This window comes from Platalea leucorodia (assembly GCF_965183815.1).
Source record: "Platalea leucorodia genome assembly, chromosome: 5".
Classification (NCBI taxonomy): domain Eukaryota; kingdom Metazoa; phylum Chordata; class Aves; order Pelecaniformes; family Threskiornithidae; genus Platalea; species Platalea leucorodia.
The window spans coordinates 36,650,694-36,668,379 of record NC_138827.1 but is presented as its reverse complement, the minus strand read 5'-3'; the positions used below and the strand labels follow the sequence as shown (position 1 = coordinate 36,668,379).

The 17,686-nt window shown below is 36.9% G+C and overlaps 1 protein-coding gene across 1 annotated transcript in view; it reads left to right on the top strand.

Moving 5' to 3' along the window:
- Nucleotides 1-17,686, top strand: part of TTLL7 (tubulin tyrosine ligase like 7) — a 56,535-nt gene that overhangs the window by 9,453 nt on the left and 29,396 nt on the right. Inside the window, exons 5-8 of the mRNA XM_082312112.1 lie at nucleotides 1,400-1,558; nucleotides 3,197-3,413; nucleotides 6,002-6,166; nucleotides 6,988-7,146. Coding sequence (XP_082168238.1) covers nucleotides 1,400-1,558; nucleotides 3,197-3,413; nucleotides 6,002-6,166; nucleotides 6,988-7,146 — 700 coding nt within the window. The remainder of the gene's footprint in view (nucleotides 1-1,399; nucleotides 1,559-3,196; nucleotides 3,414-6,001; nucleotides 6,167-6,987; nucleotides 7,147-17,686) is intronic.

The window sequence follows — 17,686 nt, the reverse complement described above, 5'->3', positions numbered from 1 at the left end:
TGTGGATATTTGTATTTTAGATGTGTCCACCCTATGTTACAGAGTAGTTTTGAGTTATCCAAACTAATTTCATATGAAGTTATGTGTGAAGTTTCAAGTATTCTGAGTACCTGAAACAAGCTAGCTGCACCAGTATTTAACTCAGCAAAGACTAAATTTCTTCTGCTGGGAACTATGGTATACTAGTTTGCATAGTACTACCAAGTCCACATTGCTCTTAAAACTTGGCTGTTAACCAGTATTAAAACTACTTTGTTTAAAGCTAACCCATATGTGTAGCCCGTACTGCCAGTCTGGTGTGGGTATATGCTTCCTGTCTGCCAGATACACAGCTTTGGGTGACAGAAACTTCTACTAACTGAATTCTCTACCATTTTTCCTCTTCTATTTGTCTTTTCTGCATTCAGACAACAGAGCTATAAAATGAGATACGCTCCCTATCCCAGCTGCCACAGCTATTAAAGCAGGGAGATCAGGACCTTGCTGCGTCCTTTAAGCGGGTTCAGTTTCAGAGATTGTTTGCTATGATGTCTTAACCTTATTTTTGTTTTAGTTCTTCTATTTTTTTCCCCTTGTCTTGCTTTGCATTTCTTTGCTTTATTTTGACTATATAAGGTGCTCAGGGAATCTCAATCACAATATGCTGGTACCAAACACAAATCCAAGCTTCTGTGTTTTGCCCTATATTGGAGGTTCATGAGCAGTTCCTTGGCCTGTGTCAAAGTATATTTACTACAATTCCTTACTTTTAAAATTCCATCAAAAGACTAGAAAGAAACAAAAAATTCTTCTTAAATTGCTTCCATTTTAATTTTAAATTCAATCCTTGTTATTAGTATTTTTTGCACCCATGAAGAAACTCCAAATATCGTTTTTTTGTGTGTGTTGATCCTCATACATCCCCAAATACATAACAATATGAAACTTGCCAAATATCCCCACTCCTCCCAAGGAAAAAAAAAAATCGTAAAAGAGGAATACAGGAATCCAGGAGGCTATTAGGTAGGAAAAGATCTATAATCACATGATCTATTGTAAGTTTAATATGTCTAAGAATAGGAATAGCATTAAATCAACTGAGTAACTGAACAAAAACTCTAACAGGAGCGAGATGGATGCCAAGAAATGAGATGGATGCCAGTAACATAATAAGCAAATATGATATGATAATAAGCAAAAATGCACCAGATAATCTGCTTTTGTTGTTCTGAAAGTATGCATATGAATATGCTATAGAGCTCTAACTATTCTTAAACAACTGCAGAAGTTTGCTTTCATATTACAGCATTTTGCTAAAAAAGCTTCCCTGTCAAATTATTGTAAATGCTTTTTAATCCTGAGGATTGATACGTCAAAGTAGTTAAAAGATTTCAACTCAGTTAGTTACACTTTTTTGCAGAATGATCAAGAGTCAGCCTCAGGAGTATAGTTTTATTCCTCGAACATGGATCTTCCCTGCAGAATACACACAGTTTCAGAACTATGTAAAAGAACTGAAGAAGAAACGCAGACAGAAAACTTTCATAGTCAAACCAGCTAACGGTGCAATGGGACATGGGTAAGTTGCATGTTTAACTTCAGTCTTCTTACCCATTGGAGGTGAAATCCAGTGCTATTTACAACATTAACAGAAGCTGTATATTAGTAAGTAGTTAAAGTTATACAATCAGTATAAGAAAGTTTGTGTATTGGACGAAGGCTTAACAAGCAGAAACAGCTAAAATATAAAGCTAAATGGAAGTGGTATTTTAATGTTGTTCTGAATGTGGCATAATTAAAGAATGCATTTTCTGATGAGGCTCAAATAATTCTTAAGATCAAGATTATTTTTATTGTGAATTTATCTAAAGAATATATTTATCAATCTGTTGTGCTTAGACTTACGGGGTGAGATTGTATTGGGCATAAATGGCAGGGTTTTGGTGGCTGGGGGCTGTGGGGGTGTCATGTGTGGGAGAAGGTCAGGATCTTCCACAGATCTGAAACCTGCCCAGCCACCCCATTTTGTGCCAAAACTGCAGCCAGTCAGAGAAGCACAAACCTATTTAAGAGTAGGAGCCATGAGGTGTAGGAGAAACAGAGGAGACACTGTTGGGGATGTGGCTGGAGGTGCGCTCTTGGAAGGAGGTGACACCCATGCCCAGAGGAGGGACAGCCCTGCAGATTGTGCAACCTGCAGTTGACTTGGAACAGCTTTGCCTGTGACAGGGCTGGACAGTAAAAAACAATGAGATAAATATTGCAATTTCATTCTCAACTCTGTTCTTGTTTTTAGATATTTCAGTTTTAGCTTTTATTGCTTTTAATATCAATTTGGATTATACAGTATAGTAAAGTGCTTAGTTATTAAAAATATATCAGAATTACTGTAAAAATAAAGCCCCCAAACTTTTCAATCTCCTTATTTTTCAGTCCTTTTGATAAGGACAAAGATAAACTGAAGGGAAAGGTAGCAGCATATTTCAGAGAAATGCCTGGAAAGTACTTCAGTATATGAGGAGTATTCAGCACCAGAACACTGAAATGCATCATAAATAATAGAGGGTAAGATTAAGGCAACAAAGCTATGGCAATTCAGGGTTAATAACGATACACTGAAAAATATTAGCTATTACAGTCTGTATAGTTAGGGACTGCCAGTTTAGGGTCTGTATATAAACCATTTTTCATTCAGATGTGGGGAAATCGGAATACAGAAATACTGAGCTTAGTCTATGCCATCCTTAGTTGTACCGATCAGTGTCCTGCTTTGCAAACATCATCACTGAGACAGGTTAGCACTGAAAGTTCTTTGCAATCTGTACCTCGGGCAGAAGTTGTGACAAAGAAAGACTGGAAGCCTATTTTTAGAGCTGCTTGGGGAAGAATAATCACAAAAGCTGGAGACTGGTAGTTCTGCCAAACAATTTCTAAGTGTAGAGGGAACCCATTATTACAAATTGTTGAATCAAAGGAAGCAGAAAGTTGTTTTGAAATGGCTCATTGCCTTTTTTCATCCAGTAAAGCACCATAAAGGGCAGGAAACCACAAGCCATGTAAGCGAATGACACTTTTTCTCTACTCAACAAATCAGATATGTAAGTCTCTTCCTCCAGATAGACTTTAGCCTGACTACCTGCCTGGGTGACCATGCAAATCTGTTTTGAAGAGTAAGGTCAAAGTTCCATGTTTTTAAAATAACTTTTGTTTTTACCAGGATCTCTTTAATAAGAAATGGAGAAAAGTTACAAGCTCAGGATCACTTGATTGTTCAGGAATATCTTGACAAACCATTTCTTATGGAAGGCTACAAGTTTGATTTACGTGTGTATATACTTGTAACCTCTTGTGATCCATTAAAAGTATTTTTATATCATGACGGACTGGTGAGAATGGGCACGGAAAAGTATCATCCCCCCAGTGACTCAAATTTGGTAAGTTGGAGTTCATTCCAATTTATCTTATTCATGTAGAATTTTACCTGTGTAGTGTTTGGAGGAGGTAAAATAAAATAAATTGTGACATGAGATTTCATTTGGTATTTATCTGGCTGAATTTTTGTATTGTCATTGAAGAGAAAAAATTTAAATGAAAGATATTTAACTCATACTTTTCTATCAAAATCACAACTATAGCCGTATTATTGCTTATGTATAAAAATTTTATATGACTTTGCATGTATGTATGCTAAAGAGTTTAAATATTTCCTAAAAGAAAGCAGATGATGTCAATTATTGACATTCAACCCAGAAAAAATGAAGTAAAGAAAATCACTTCAAGAACAGTTACATGCTTTTATATTTATCTGAGACTCAGTTTGGGGTGGGGCAGGGGCGAGGATAAGGTTTATGTCCTGCTAGATCATTGTTTAATATCCCTGAAGTTTTGAGCTTCTGCTGAGGATCCTGCAACGTTTCAGCCATTGTGTTGGGAACCTATGCAGAAAACAGAAAAACAGCGGTATAAAAACCTGTACACGAGAGCGGTCACTGCAGTCCCTGAACGTGAGGGAATCTGCTGCTGGTGCTCTTTGTCAGTGACTGCTTCAGCAGGGAAAGGAGTATGTACCTGACAACTTTAGGATGATGCAGCAGGGCTGCCTATAAACTTGCAGAGAACCAAGAAATGGTAAGGGACATGCTAAAGTTTTTGGACACTTTAATCCTCCTGTTCACTGTATAGCATCTTCTCCTGTTGAGAGGTGTAACGCCTCTCTTCTGGCACAGACCAAAATGCAGATGTCTGTTAAGAAAGAAGTAGATTTGAAGCATTGGGAGGCATCAGTAAATCCGAGTTTCTTACACCTCACTCTGTACCCTGTTGCCACTGTATCTTTCCTTTTCCATACCATGTACTTTTAGAGCTGCTTCAGTGTAATTATCCAATAGACAACACATGGAGAGCCTTTTTCCCTACTTGTCACTTAAAATTGTGGCTGTCTCTTAGTGCTCCTTTGAAGAATGCAGGTATAATTTGGAGCCCAGTACAAATGCTATATTTGGAAGAATTCCAGTATTATATTTGGAATAGTTTGCTTTTAATATTTTTTTATTGTTACTAATCTCAGCATTAGCAGCACTGAAATATGCTCTGAGCGGATAAACAGAACAGGCAGTTGTTTCTGTGTTCTCACAACTGTTCATGTTGTGGTTTGTCTATAGTATGAAATGACCTGGCTTATCACTAACGACATTGTTCTTTGGATGACATTGTTCCACAGTGACATTGTTCCAGATAACTTCAGACTAAAGATTAGTTCAGATGTTTAACAAATGTTCTAAAAACACTTCAATTTTTTTTGTAGTCTGAAAAGTAATTGCTTTTGTTTGAAATAATTTGAATTTCATGGAAAGATGATATTTATAATGACTCAAAAACAATAGGTTTCAGAATGATTCTCAAAGCAGTAATTGGAAGCCATGGGAGAAATTCATTACTTGTAGTGTAACAATATATTGTTAACTAGCCTGCAGTTAATTTGATTTTTTTAAATTTAATTAAGTTTTTTTAAACATAAGTAAGTGCAGTGAGATAAATGACAGCAGAAGGCTTATGTTACCTGTTGGCTATCTTATCAAAAAGGAATTGGAACAGAAGGCTTATGGTCAGCTTAGAACATCAACTACACTCAAGTAAGGAATCAAACATGACAGAGAACTGTCACTGTGATGAAGATGGTCATCATGGTAGTGTAGGTGGAAAGCTGAATTGACATCTGTACTGGGAGATAATGTAAACATGTAAAAGGTGATTTATAAATTGGCCTTGGAAAGGTAATTTTTTTTTTTTTTTAATGCAACTGATAACATGAATCTATTGCTGGTGACATTTTGCTCCCTAAAGGAACTATGGCAGTCACTCATTTATGTCATGCATATCTTGAAATTTACCTCCCTCTGATGTATGGCTACCAGCCAGTCAAAAATGAGCAATTTTGGCAGATATCAACATGGCAGATGAGTTTATATGTAAAAGATATTTTAAAGTATCACTATCATGAGAACATTTCTCATAAATAAACTACAGTGAAAACTGAAATGTGGGATTGTCTATGAAACAGATGCCAGAGTGTTTTTTAGCACTTTTAAAGTAGCACTTCAAAATACCATCTTTATTGTTTGCTTCTTGTGGAATGTAATCATTCTGTAAGTTATGATAATTGCTTTTCACTTTTTTAGGTAGTTGTTTACATACAGACCTGTAAAAATGGCAGATATATTGCCTAACCAGATGTTGAGTGGTAGATCGGTTGACTGCAACTGGCTTAAATACGAGCACAGGTTTTGTTACAAGAAGGCTAGAACATGCAGCAGATGAAATCTCCAAGAATCAGAAACATAGTGCTGATTTCTATGCTGATGCATAGAAACAAAATCTGCACATAGCATTATTTGCAAATATGAACTGTTTCACTGTGTCATTATTGATTTAACCTATTTTTTTTTCTTTTACTTATTTTGAATTGACCATTCTAGAATTGTATTTAAGGTTTTTTGATGTCTTTTCTCCCTTTTTTTTTTAGAGTCAATTGTATATGCATCTGACGAACTACTCTGTCAATAAACATAATGAACACTTTGAACGGGATGAAACAGAAGACAAAGGAAGCAAACGCTCCATAAAATGGTTTACTGAGTTTCTAGAAACAAATAATCTTGATGTCTCCAAATTCTGGAGTGATATTTCAGTAAGATAAAACTAATACACTTTTCTTTATTTTGTGTATGTATATTCTTAGAAATTTAATTGCTTCTGCAATCCGCTTTACTGGAATCCAGAATGATTTTTGAAAGTTTATTAATCCAAATTCTCAGCAGTGCATGCCACAAAGGACATACTACAAATGATGATTATGGTTTTTAAAAGGCTAAATTCAGAGTTTGATTATAAATTTAATGTTAAACTTTTTCTGAGGGACAAAAGCCCTTTCAAACAGTTACATAAGTAATACGATACAAAGGAACCATCCTATTTAAATTCTTGGAGACTTTTCTTGAGTGTAAAGTGAATTTTATGTGTGAATATTTACAAAATTGTAGTCAGCATCGCATATGTCTGTGGACTGGAACCTACGCCATTGAAGTCAATGGTTATGCTACAAGCATCTTTAGGTGAGGAATAGGCCTAAGATTGTTAGAGCTTAGGCATCATCTGTATGTATGATTCTGAGAATATTTATTGAAGATTATATTGCAAAATGAAATGGGTGAAGATTTGCTGTACTATACTTTGTTCCCAATATACCTTTAATATTTAAGATACTACATATCTAAAAATACGTATGTACTATGGCAAGTATAACAATATACTCTAGAGCTATATAAAAAAAATATATCTGTTACTCCACAGGAATAGTTTATTTATTATAGACCATGTATTTGGTATTTTAAATCTTTTTTTTTAGTAGATACTTTAATGAAATTTAAATTATTACAGTATGAACACATTAGTTCAATACTTACTGGTGTCTTCTCTCCTGATGAATTTTTCTGAAAAAAATCCCTACAGGAGTTAGTAGTGAAGACTCTCATAGTTGCAGAACCACATGTTCTTCATGCTTATCGCATGTGCAGGCCAGGCCAAGCACCAGGAAGTGACAGTGTCTGCTTTGAAGTCCTGGGATTTGATATTCTGCTGGACAGAAAGCTAAAACCATGGCTCCTAGAGGTAAACCTCTTTAAACAAATGTAAAGTAAATTTTTAAGAGTAAAGTTAACTAAGCCCCAGCTGAATTCATATCTATGTAAGAAAACTTCCCAAAAAAATCTGTGCATTGCAGGAGGTACTGTTGTTGAGTACATAGATGGTGCTTTTTCTGCAGCATCCATATGGAAACACTGCCTTGCAGTGATTTTTGGGACTCAGATAAAGGTAATTGTCTTCCTAGAGGAATGTTGCTTTTCAGATGTTTTTGAAAGTTTTGATGAGAAATGTGACATTAATCCAGTTGTTATTGTAGCTGAAGGACCTTGTTTATAGCAATTGGGTGCTATGTAATTTCCTTCATGAGTATGGCTCTGGCAACTTTTGTGAATGAATGGTCTTAATTTTCTTTTTTTGGGGAATATGTGTTCTTTTCCTCTCCTGTGGCTTTAAAAAGCACCCACATAAACAGAGAAAACTAATTCAATATAGCTGAAATGCTGTCAAACAATTGGCGTGAATGGACTGGAAGAAACATTTCTCCTCTGACATGCTACCGGTACAGTTAAGCTTAAGTGGTGCTTGAATACATTTTCAACCAGGAATGTTTAAGGTTTGCCTGTTGTGTCTCTTTAATTACACTATTAATAACATATACATGGAGTTCACTTGTCTTTTTTCAGATTGTCTTATATCATTATGTTAACTGGTTGGGAGGCTGTACAGCTGGAAGAAAAAAGCAAAATGTATTAAAAATCTGTCTATTGACAATAAATCATGAATATGATTTGGCTACTGATGAGCAAAATGTACACAATTAATTTACTGAATTATAACCTTGTTCTCAGGCAATTAATGCTGTCAACAGTTGTTTTGTTGTGCTTATTTCTCTCAGAGGTTCGGTATAATTTTAATTAGAAAAATACAAATTCCTTCACTGTTGCCATGCAGACATAGGTATATTTGCTGGCTTTGAAGTGCTAGCCAAAAGCAGCACATGCCATGAACTTAGTCTGTACTGCATTGACATCTTCTCTTTTTGTTGAGCAAAGCCTACTGTCCCTTTAATTTAGCTCTACACTTCCAGATTATCATCTATAGGTTGCCTGTAGCTTGCATATAAGTGTATGTAGTTGTTTAAGTACAGACTGAAGTTGGCCCGTGTATGCATTTCATCCAGCCTTGTAGCAAATGGTGACAGACCTCTTCTATGAGAGATGGTGAATCAACCTGTGTAGTGAATCCGTTCTGAAGGACACCCCTCTTATCTCCATGGATGTTTACATGCAGTGTAAAGATTTTAGGGGCGTTGATTCACCGTTTATGATAACGGGTCTCAGAGGAGAATCAAACTATCCCAGATGCCTTGTTTGTGAGGGGGGGATCTCATAAAGTAGTAAATGCTGCTCTGGTATTTTGGGTTGCTGGAGAATACTTCAGGACTTAGAGTTGTGTACCTGGTTGTTATTTTTTTAAATACAGAAGTCTAATTATTTCCTTTTCTGCTTTTGATGATACAGGTATCCTTCAACTTATTTTGCCAGACATTAAACTAACCTAACAGAAATTTCAAACTTTAAAACTTAGTAATTCAGTTTCTATACTCATCCACTAATTTTTACTGTGCTTGTTCATGTTTTTTGCAGCACTCTTAGAACAAACACACAATATGTACATGTATGTACGCTGTATGTATACTATATGTAGTGTAGTAAAGATCAAATATGCAGTGTGTATATATATACACACTATACATAATGTATATACAGTGTGTGTATGTATTTATGTATATCTATATATAATTTTTTTTTTCCTAAACCAGTTCTGGCTTCTTCCCCAGCTTTCCACTCTTATCTTTTTCCACTATTTCCCTCTTGCCAAACCTCCCTTAGGGGAGTGAATCATTCTCTCTAACAATGGTAACAAGTACTAATCACAAGGCTCCGAATGTTCCCAATGTTATGGGAAAATTGCCAAAATAAGATTAGCATGGTAAATCTAGGTTCATGTTTCCATAGCTCATGTAGCCTTTCTGTTGTAAAGATAGCTTAATAAACTATTATAAGAAATAAATTGTGCGACATGATAATGACTCTGCTTTCCTGAGATGACTTTTGTTTATATTGCCCTAATGTGATGTAGCTCTCCTGCTCCTTGATGCTACTGAACTTCCGGAACCTTCTACCGAAGTGAGGGCTGTGGGAAATGCGTGATTGCCATCTTGTGGCACAAAATGTTTCTGGCAAGCATCTGTGCAGTCCCAGCAGCCTCCATCCTTTCTGAGTAGCAACAACTACCTAGAGCTCCCTTTGGTTCCCAGAAAATCCAGTTTTACTCGTTTTGACCCAAATTTCCAAGCTAGGTTATTTTATGTACATAGGAAAATCATACAGTTGAAGTTCTTGGATGGACTCCAGCCTTGTTCAACCTCATTATATCCAGTTGGGATCACAAAGTTGTGATCCTCGGAGAAAAAGATCACATTTTAATAACTGCCTCAAGTGCAGGGTACCCAGCTTCCCTTGTGATTTATGTGGGTGAGAGAAACTCACCTTATATACAGATCCACAAATTTATTATTTAATGTAACTGAACTAGCAAAATCTATTCAAAACTTTGTTATCCGTCCAGTTAAAAGGACTTTGGACATCTTAGGTCAAGGTATCCAATTATTGCTAATTCCTATTAATAAAGTAGTTAAAGCTCATATACACAAGCTTTCTGGTATCTAGTCCTATCTCTTGTATTATGCTTACCCTGCCTGTGCCCTGGGAGATCCAAAGGCCAACAAGGGGCAGGAGAGGTCTACTTCTCCAAAAAAAGATGGGTAGGTGCTTATAGAAAGTTGTCAGTGTCTTGTGTTCTTCACCAGGAAGAACACACTGTTGATGGTGACAGTTTCTTCCTCTTTGCTCTTAGCTTCACTTAGGGTTGTTTTTATTCATTTGCTGCCACCGTCTACTTACTGACTGTTCATTCACTGGGCAGCAATTTTGCACTGTCTCCAAGTTTTACCATAAGCGGTTTGTTTTACATTTCCTGGATTCTGCTCTGTGTTCTCTTTGTTATCCCTAAAGCCACTGCTACCTAGTTCACAAGGCTGCATTCCTGTAGTGAACACTCCGTGGCTGCTGTGATTGGTGTATATCTCAGTCTCTGGATTTTCAAGGCCTTCGCTGTCATCATTTGCTTGTACTTTTGGGGCCCCTCATACAATCCTCTTTCTGCCAACAATCTTCAAGATGTGCCTTCCTGATAAAATTACTGATGTTATATTAACACAACCCAGTCATGTGTATGTCCCAGTTTTCAGGTCACTGAACTCTAAATAATCATCTCTCAGCAGACAGATATATATCTTTTTTGTTTGAGATCAAGTTCGGCATCTCAGTCAGCAACATGGCTTGCAGAAAACGACCAACCTTCAGCAAAATTAACCAGATTCAGTCACACCTTATCTCTCTCAAAGTGTTGAGCATGAGTCAACAATGTGTACTTACAGTGATGTTGGCTAACTGGACCCGCAGGTTGATGGCAATGATCTATTTGGCACCTGCGAGGCCACATCTGGAATATTCTGTCCAATTTTATCCTCCAGAGTAAGGGAGAGACATTGGCAAACTGGGGTGAGTTTAGCAGAAAGGTGCTACGGTGCTTCGGGGCTGGAGCACATGCTGTATGAGGAGGAGCTGGGTGAACTGGGTTTGCTTCACCTGGAAAGGGAGGGCTTTGTGGGATCTAACTGCGGACCTGAAGTGGGCTTTGAGAGAAGACAAAGTCAGTCTCTCCTCAGAGGTGCACAGTGAAATGGCTGGAAAAATTCAGGAATAGTGCATAGGGGCATGATGTGGAAAGGTTCCCTGAATGAAGAGAAACAGAATAAGAGAAACAAATACCTAGAAAAACTTTCTGCATGATCTTTTGGGATTTCTGTCATTGTTTCGAAATAGTGAAATCTGTCTCTTGCTGATGCTCTGATAAATGCACATAGATGACTATACAAAGCAAATGTGCTGCAAATTACTTGTTAAGGGGGAAAAAGCTTAAACTTTTCTTCATCCAAAGAACTTAAGGTGAGATTCTTATCGGAAAAGTAACTGAGCTGGCATTGTGGGCACCCAAATTTGTTATGCCCTTGTGGTTTCAGATATAAACCCATTTGGGTTTTACTGTGAGGCTGGCAGTTGTTCCTTTATAACTTAGAACTGTAAAAAAACCCACTCTGCCAGCTGCATATTGTGTCAGCTTTCCAGAGAGCACATGAATTATATTCAAATGGTGGATGGAGAACATTTTGAGTAGTTTTGTCAGGTACAGAAAATCCCCTGCAATATTCAGATTGATCTTAACAGTCACAAAAGTTAAGAGGATTTAAAGGCATTCTGTTTGAAGGAAGTGCTCACCTTACATGTTCAGGAACAGCTCTTGGACTTCAGTTTCAAGAGTATGTGTATTTATTATATGAATATCTACTGGAGAGACCATGATGCTTTCTTTGCTCTGAACAGAACAGAAACTCAAAGTATTCTATTTTCTGGCATGTTTCAAAATACGTAAAAATGTTGTAAATCGAATTTCAGGTTATTTAATATACATAGAGAACCTGAGAGTTCACATTGTTTCTTACTGAATCACAGTCCAGCAACATCTGATGTCAGGGTGAGCAGCCTGCACTGTTACTCTGTTGAGAAGAAAGGCTCACTTCTCACTTCAGTGTCTTAAGTTATATGAAGTCCAAATAAGAATAGTATGAAAAGTAATATTACAGTAGTTACATTATTGTGTAAAGTAGAATTGTTAACATTATGCCCAGAAATGAGCAGTTAATAACTTTAACAAAGGAATTCTGAGCTTTGTAAATACAAATTTTACGTGTGGGAAATGCCCATTCTTCTACTCCCAGGAGTCTGTAAAAACATAATGAAACCTGAAAATGCATCTCTATAAAAGCATCAGATTTTTCAAATATTCATTGATGTAACTAACATTTTCTTAAAACTTCTATTGCAGCTTATTGTAAATTTGAAAAGGAACAATTTATTTTCTTTGTAGGTTTGCAACAGAGAGCACCTGTTTTAGTCATATTCTTCAGTAAAAACTGTATGTGTTTCACAAAGCACTTCTATATCAGTCAATGAGGCAGTGTTAACAAAGGAGCGGTGCACGGGCATTAATGATCAGTTAGGTGAGCACAGAGCGCCATTAATGCTGCCCTCCCATGGTCTTCAGCAAGGTCAGCATTTCAATTGTGTGATGAGCATATATATACATATGTATAAAAGAAAAGCTGTATAAGCTCAGTTGCCCCTTGACCCAAGAGTTTAGCAATATTTAGAACCTTTCCAGTTACCGTTAGGAAGAGCAACTGATGAGACTACTCATCTAGCTCTTTGGTTCAATCCTTTCCTTCTTTTTAATTGTATTTATTTATAACAAAGATGACTTCCTTTCAGTGACTTTCGTGCCCAGGCAGCCTCTCCCTCTGTTGCCTTGGAGAGCCATTTTTGGGGCTCTTTCTCCTGCTGTCAGCTGGCTTTTTACTCTCTCTGATGCTTGTACATGGGTTTTCTCTGCTCTCAAACAGTAGCAGTGAATCCACTAAGCACACACGGCTTTAATTGGCTTAATATTTGCCTTCTGTAGTGCCTCCTACTCTTCCCACTTTTCCAGGTAATAAAGAGTGAAAAAGACTGCAGTTTGATATAACATATAATATGGTGTTACTGTGGGCAGTTGCCCAAAGAGCTGGTCTAGCAACTTGCCTCTATCTGGTGGTCATGTCTGTTGGATGAGATGTTTCTGGTTGCTGTTTAGATGAACATCTCATTTATCCTTCCAAGCAAGCTGTAATTTTACACTAAATCAGCCTGAAGGACTTCCTCACACAGGGACTTCACAGCACTTGGTCTGGTGCAGGGCAGAGGGAAGTGACATGAAGGCAGGACTAAGAGAGGGGCAGCACCAGGCCTTTGGGCAGCCTGCAGTTGCACTGGACTGGGTTAAATGTGAAACTGCACAGAACTGAGGCAGTTCGGTGGTGCTTAAACTGAACAATGTACTGGCTGCAAGATCTCTGCCTTCCTCCTGTCCTTTGCTGAAGGCATGCTCCCTGCTCCCTTCCCTGTGATGGCACTGGTGCTTGTAGGATTCCTTCCTGAGATGATCAAGGACCAATGAAAAATAATTTTTGGTGAGGTTAATCGTCATGTGGATCATTGGGGTCAGCTTCCTCGCCCTCTGTGAACCCCAGTGCCAAGACAATGAAGTAGGCAGAGTATGACAGCTTAGATTTCTATTAGTTTAAACTGCCACGCAAAAACAGCCTTCTGCTTAAGCTAAGAAAAAGGGGGTTAGCACTCTCATAATTTGTGAGGTTTATAAATGAGGGATTAGAATGAACTTCATAATTGTCTCTAATCAAAGATCTGCTCAATGATAGCCACTAACAGCATTCGGTGTAATAGGATTTTTATGGCTTATAAATTTCTTTTGCTTTTTGAATTTTATTGTTAGCGATCTCAATCACTTTATTAAAGAATGAGATCCCTTCCAAAACATTCATGCTGTCCTACAGATTGAACAGAGACTAAATCACTGTTATTGAAAGGATGTAATATTTTATTCAATTATTTTAGGTTTATAAAGTCATTCATGTAATCTCTCTTTATATTTGAAAGGTCTTTTCAATAGGTATGTGTGACAGATAGTGGAAAATGTCTTTCCTACTCCATACTAATAGGCTGCAGCAGTGGGAGGTGAGAATATGCTCTTTAACTGTTTTGGTAAAGAGGTGAAATGCCAGGCTGAAATTTGTGCCATGTCTTGGTGAAGAAGTAAGTTTAATTTTGTAAAATCAGAATCCTTTGCAAATGTAACTGTGGATGGGAGCCTTCACAGGAGGTACTTCAACTTATGCTGCTTAATTTAAGCATTACAGATATAAGGTTCTCTACTGACAAGTATGTAATTATGAAATACACTGAGCTACACAACTGCTGTGCTTACAAGCAGTTTGATTAATTGTTTGTGTGCTATAGTCAGTGAAATTTTAATTATGAAACCAACATTGAAGATTTCAATTGGAGGAATTAAAAACTTCTAAAAAAGTTCTTTAGCTATTGAAAAGTTATAGAAAGTGAAGAAGCTAACGTATCATCACTAGCAAAGCAGATATTTGGGAGATAAAACTATGATATTGTAAAAATAATACATGTGAGAAACATTATGTTCAGGAGTCTATATAGAAAAATACTGTATTTTTTTATTAAGCCGTTTTACTTTTCTGTGCATTGCTGTCTACAACAGATTAGAAAATTTGAAGTTTTGAAGATAGTTTGTCCAAAGAAACCTAATGCACGACACTGCCATATCTCCAGAATGAGTGTTATAAAATCCATCACGAGTAGATTCAACCAGATAGCTGCTAGTTTAAGAGTAGTGCTGATCATGGAAGGTATTCAGCTAGATCAAGCACGCAGGTATTTTGTTCCTTCAAGTGAGGTCCCAGGTAATCTATAATATGAAGACACTGTTAAGGAAAAAGGCATTAGTTACCTCTGAGAACAAGTGAGTGGAGCCTTGAAAAGGTATTGTGTGGTGAGACTGTAAAATGTTGTGGTAGCCAGTTTAGTTAGTTATGCTCTTTGCAGGGAGCATATTATCTGTATGCTCTGGAGATTAGATTATCTGCTGCTTGTTTTTGTGTTTTTTTTTTGTTTTGTTTTGGTTTGTTTGTTTGTTTGTTTTTTTTCTTTGTTTTTTTTTTTTCTTCTTCTTCCTGGCATTGAAGAGGGTTTTTCTGCTCTAAAAATGTTATTTGTGGATTAAACCCTTTGTTTTGTGTCTTAATTATGATTTCTTGCAGATTTATGTCAAGAGTGTGGGTGGTTGTGCACATCAGAGGTTTATGCAGTGGGTTCAGATTATGAAGTTTTGGATAGCAATGCTGGATGAAGATATTCCCCATTTTTATACCTCCCACAACTCCAGCTACACTTAGTAATAAGTAAACTTTTTAGCTGACATTTAAGGTCCACTGTTAGGACTGCCTGTTGAAATTTCCGTTTGAGAAGGGAGATGCATGGAATGGATGAAGAGGGTTCAAGAGAAAAGTTTATTAGTGAAGCATCCTTGCACATAGTTGTACTTAATCAAGAGGCAATTGAAGTATACACATAGACAGTATGGAATAGCTAATGAACTTTAAATTCACACGTGCTTTCTATGTATTAACTTTCTGATGTACCCAGTTGCTTGGATTTTATTTGTACTGGACCTGCATCTACTGCTACCTGAGACATATTGCACCAAGCCACGTTTGCAATAGCTATCCAGAACTGGATTGGTGTTTTTACTGCCCCTCTGGTTACTCTTCACGATTGAGGTCACAGTAGGCTTGGGATCTCAAACGCTAGTCATGAATGGTATGTCAAAAAAATTGAGGATGCAGGTGATACAGCAGTGCTCCACTTTTAACTCTGAATGCTGTAGCTTTTCAGCCTCTTAAATGACTGCATTACAGTGACAGAAACCTCATTGTGGAGTGATTGTCTGATGTCTCATAATAGCATTTTGCTTCATAATAGCATTTCAAATGCCTTCTTACAGCTTTCCTACCCCCACTTTAATTTTCTGCTTAATAAACACAGTCACTATGGTTTTGTTTCTTCAGAAGTGCCAGATGTAGATTTTTGGCAAAATTCACTCTGTAGGAGAGAAACTGTTATTTAAATTATTTTACACTTTTCATAGTGTTAATTCTCACTGGTGCTTACATAAGTAACACATTTATAGCATCTTTATTAATGCAGAATTTATGCCCAATATTATACTTCAAATTGTTGTAAATCTAGGAAGTACCTAAACCAAATATAAATACAACAGTGTGCACTTTTGTATGCTCTCAAGTTGGATGCTTCAATGCTGTGTAAGCACATGTCTGTGCATCGCTAGGAATTCAGTACTGGACCACCACAGCATTTTACATGTTCCAAATAAGTCCTCGTATCTAACTGCAGCCGCACTGGATTTAAGGACCTGGTGCACATAAAAAATTAGAAATTAATTTGTTGGAAGTTTTAATAAATATATTTCTGTCTCTTCACCTGGTTTTAATGCATGCAAAAACATTATTTCAAAGTAGAATATTGTTAGTTGCTACACGTTCATATGGAGTAAAAAAATTTAATACATGGTACAGAATATAGTTTTCTTCAATACCTAACATTTCTCCTGAATAAGGAGTTGGGGCTTGATTTTATGTCTCTGTTTTCAGTTCAGTGAGCTTCTTGTGTACTTAGGTATTTGCTGGACTGAAGCATAAGGCTGTGTATTGGATCTTCATGAGTATGTGTTTAAACATACATAAATCCTTCCTGGATTAGACAATATGATATCTCAGAATCAGAATATTTCCAACTTATTTCAGTTATCAGCTGTATTTAACCAATGCAGCTCTAGTTAAAGTGTTTTGTTTAAACTTCATGTTGAAAATGAGATGCAATGTGTCTGTGGTCTTGTCAATTGCCAGTATTCTCTAATGAAATGTTGGAGAACTGTGTTTTAATCCTTGTGTTTGTTTCTCTGAATGTTTACATGTTTGCTTAGCTGAAAGTGGAACATTTTTAAAAAAATTAATGTCAATAAATGTACTATCACAGTAGAGAAAAAAAATCAGCCTTTGTGATGTGATAGGAGATGAACAGGTCAGTCTAAGGAGGTTGGTCAATTAAATATTTGGATGAAAGTCTTGCAAAAAAGAATATGTGTACACTTTTTCATCATTTTTGCTGAATTTTCATGCTTTTTCTTTCAACATCAGATCTTATTGCTCACTTTGCCAGGCTGTCTGCAAAACCAGCAAACAAGCTGATTCTCAAAGCCAAGATACCCTTCAGCTATAAGCATAAGTGGTGGGGCAGCTGGGATTCAGCAACAGGACAGTTGGTGGCTCACCAGCCAGAATAGTTCTTTGTCCCACAACTGTAGAGGCTCTATGATGCTCTAATGTATCAAAAGTGTTAAAAGACAATTTTAATGAACTGGTTTTGCCCTCTGCTTTGAACATACTGTCTCTGTATCCCACTTCTTATTTGCATGGGGCACAAGGTAATAGTTTTCACTTCTGAAGCTCTTTAGTGTCTGTCCCTTCTGTAACCAGCACTGCTCATTCACTATCAAGGTGAGATTCCTGCCTCTCATTAGCACCCATTGCTCCTGTATAAGCTTTTCTACCAGCCTGGAAGGTGTTCCTAGAAATGTTGATGCAGCTACTTCATTATCCCTCCTCAAAGCTTTCCAAAAGCTGATGTTCTTCTGCAGGGGCTCCAAAGCTTGGCAGGGGTTATATGGATGTTGATAAAAACTCCTGGTTTTTAAGTGTGTGATTTAGTCTCAGTGATTCCCAGTTGTATTTCCCTTGTTCCTCTATATTTATGGTAACATTTTTAATCTCTTATCTTGTACTTAGCTTATAAGCTTTTTGTTACTGAGACTGTTAATTACTTCATGTTTTCACACATGTACTGATTTAATAACTTAGATCTCTAGGTGTTGCTGTAAAGTG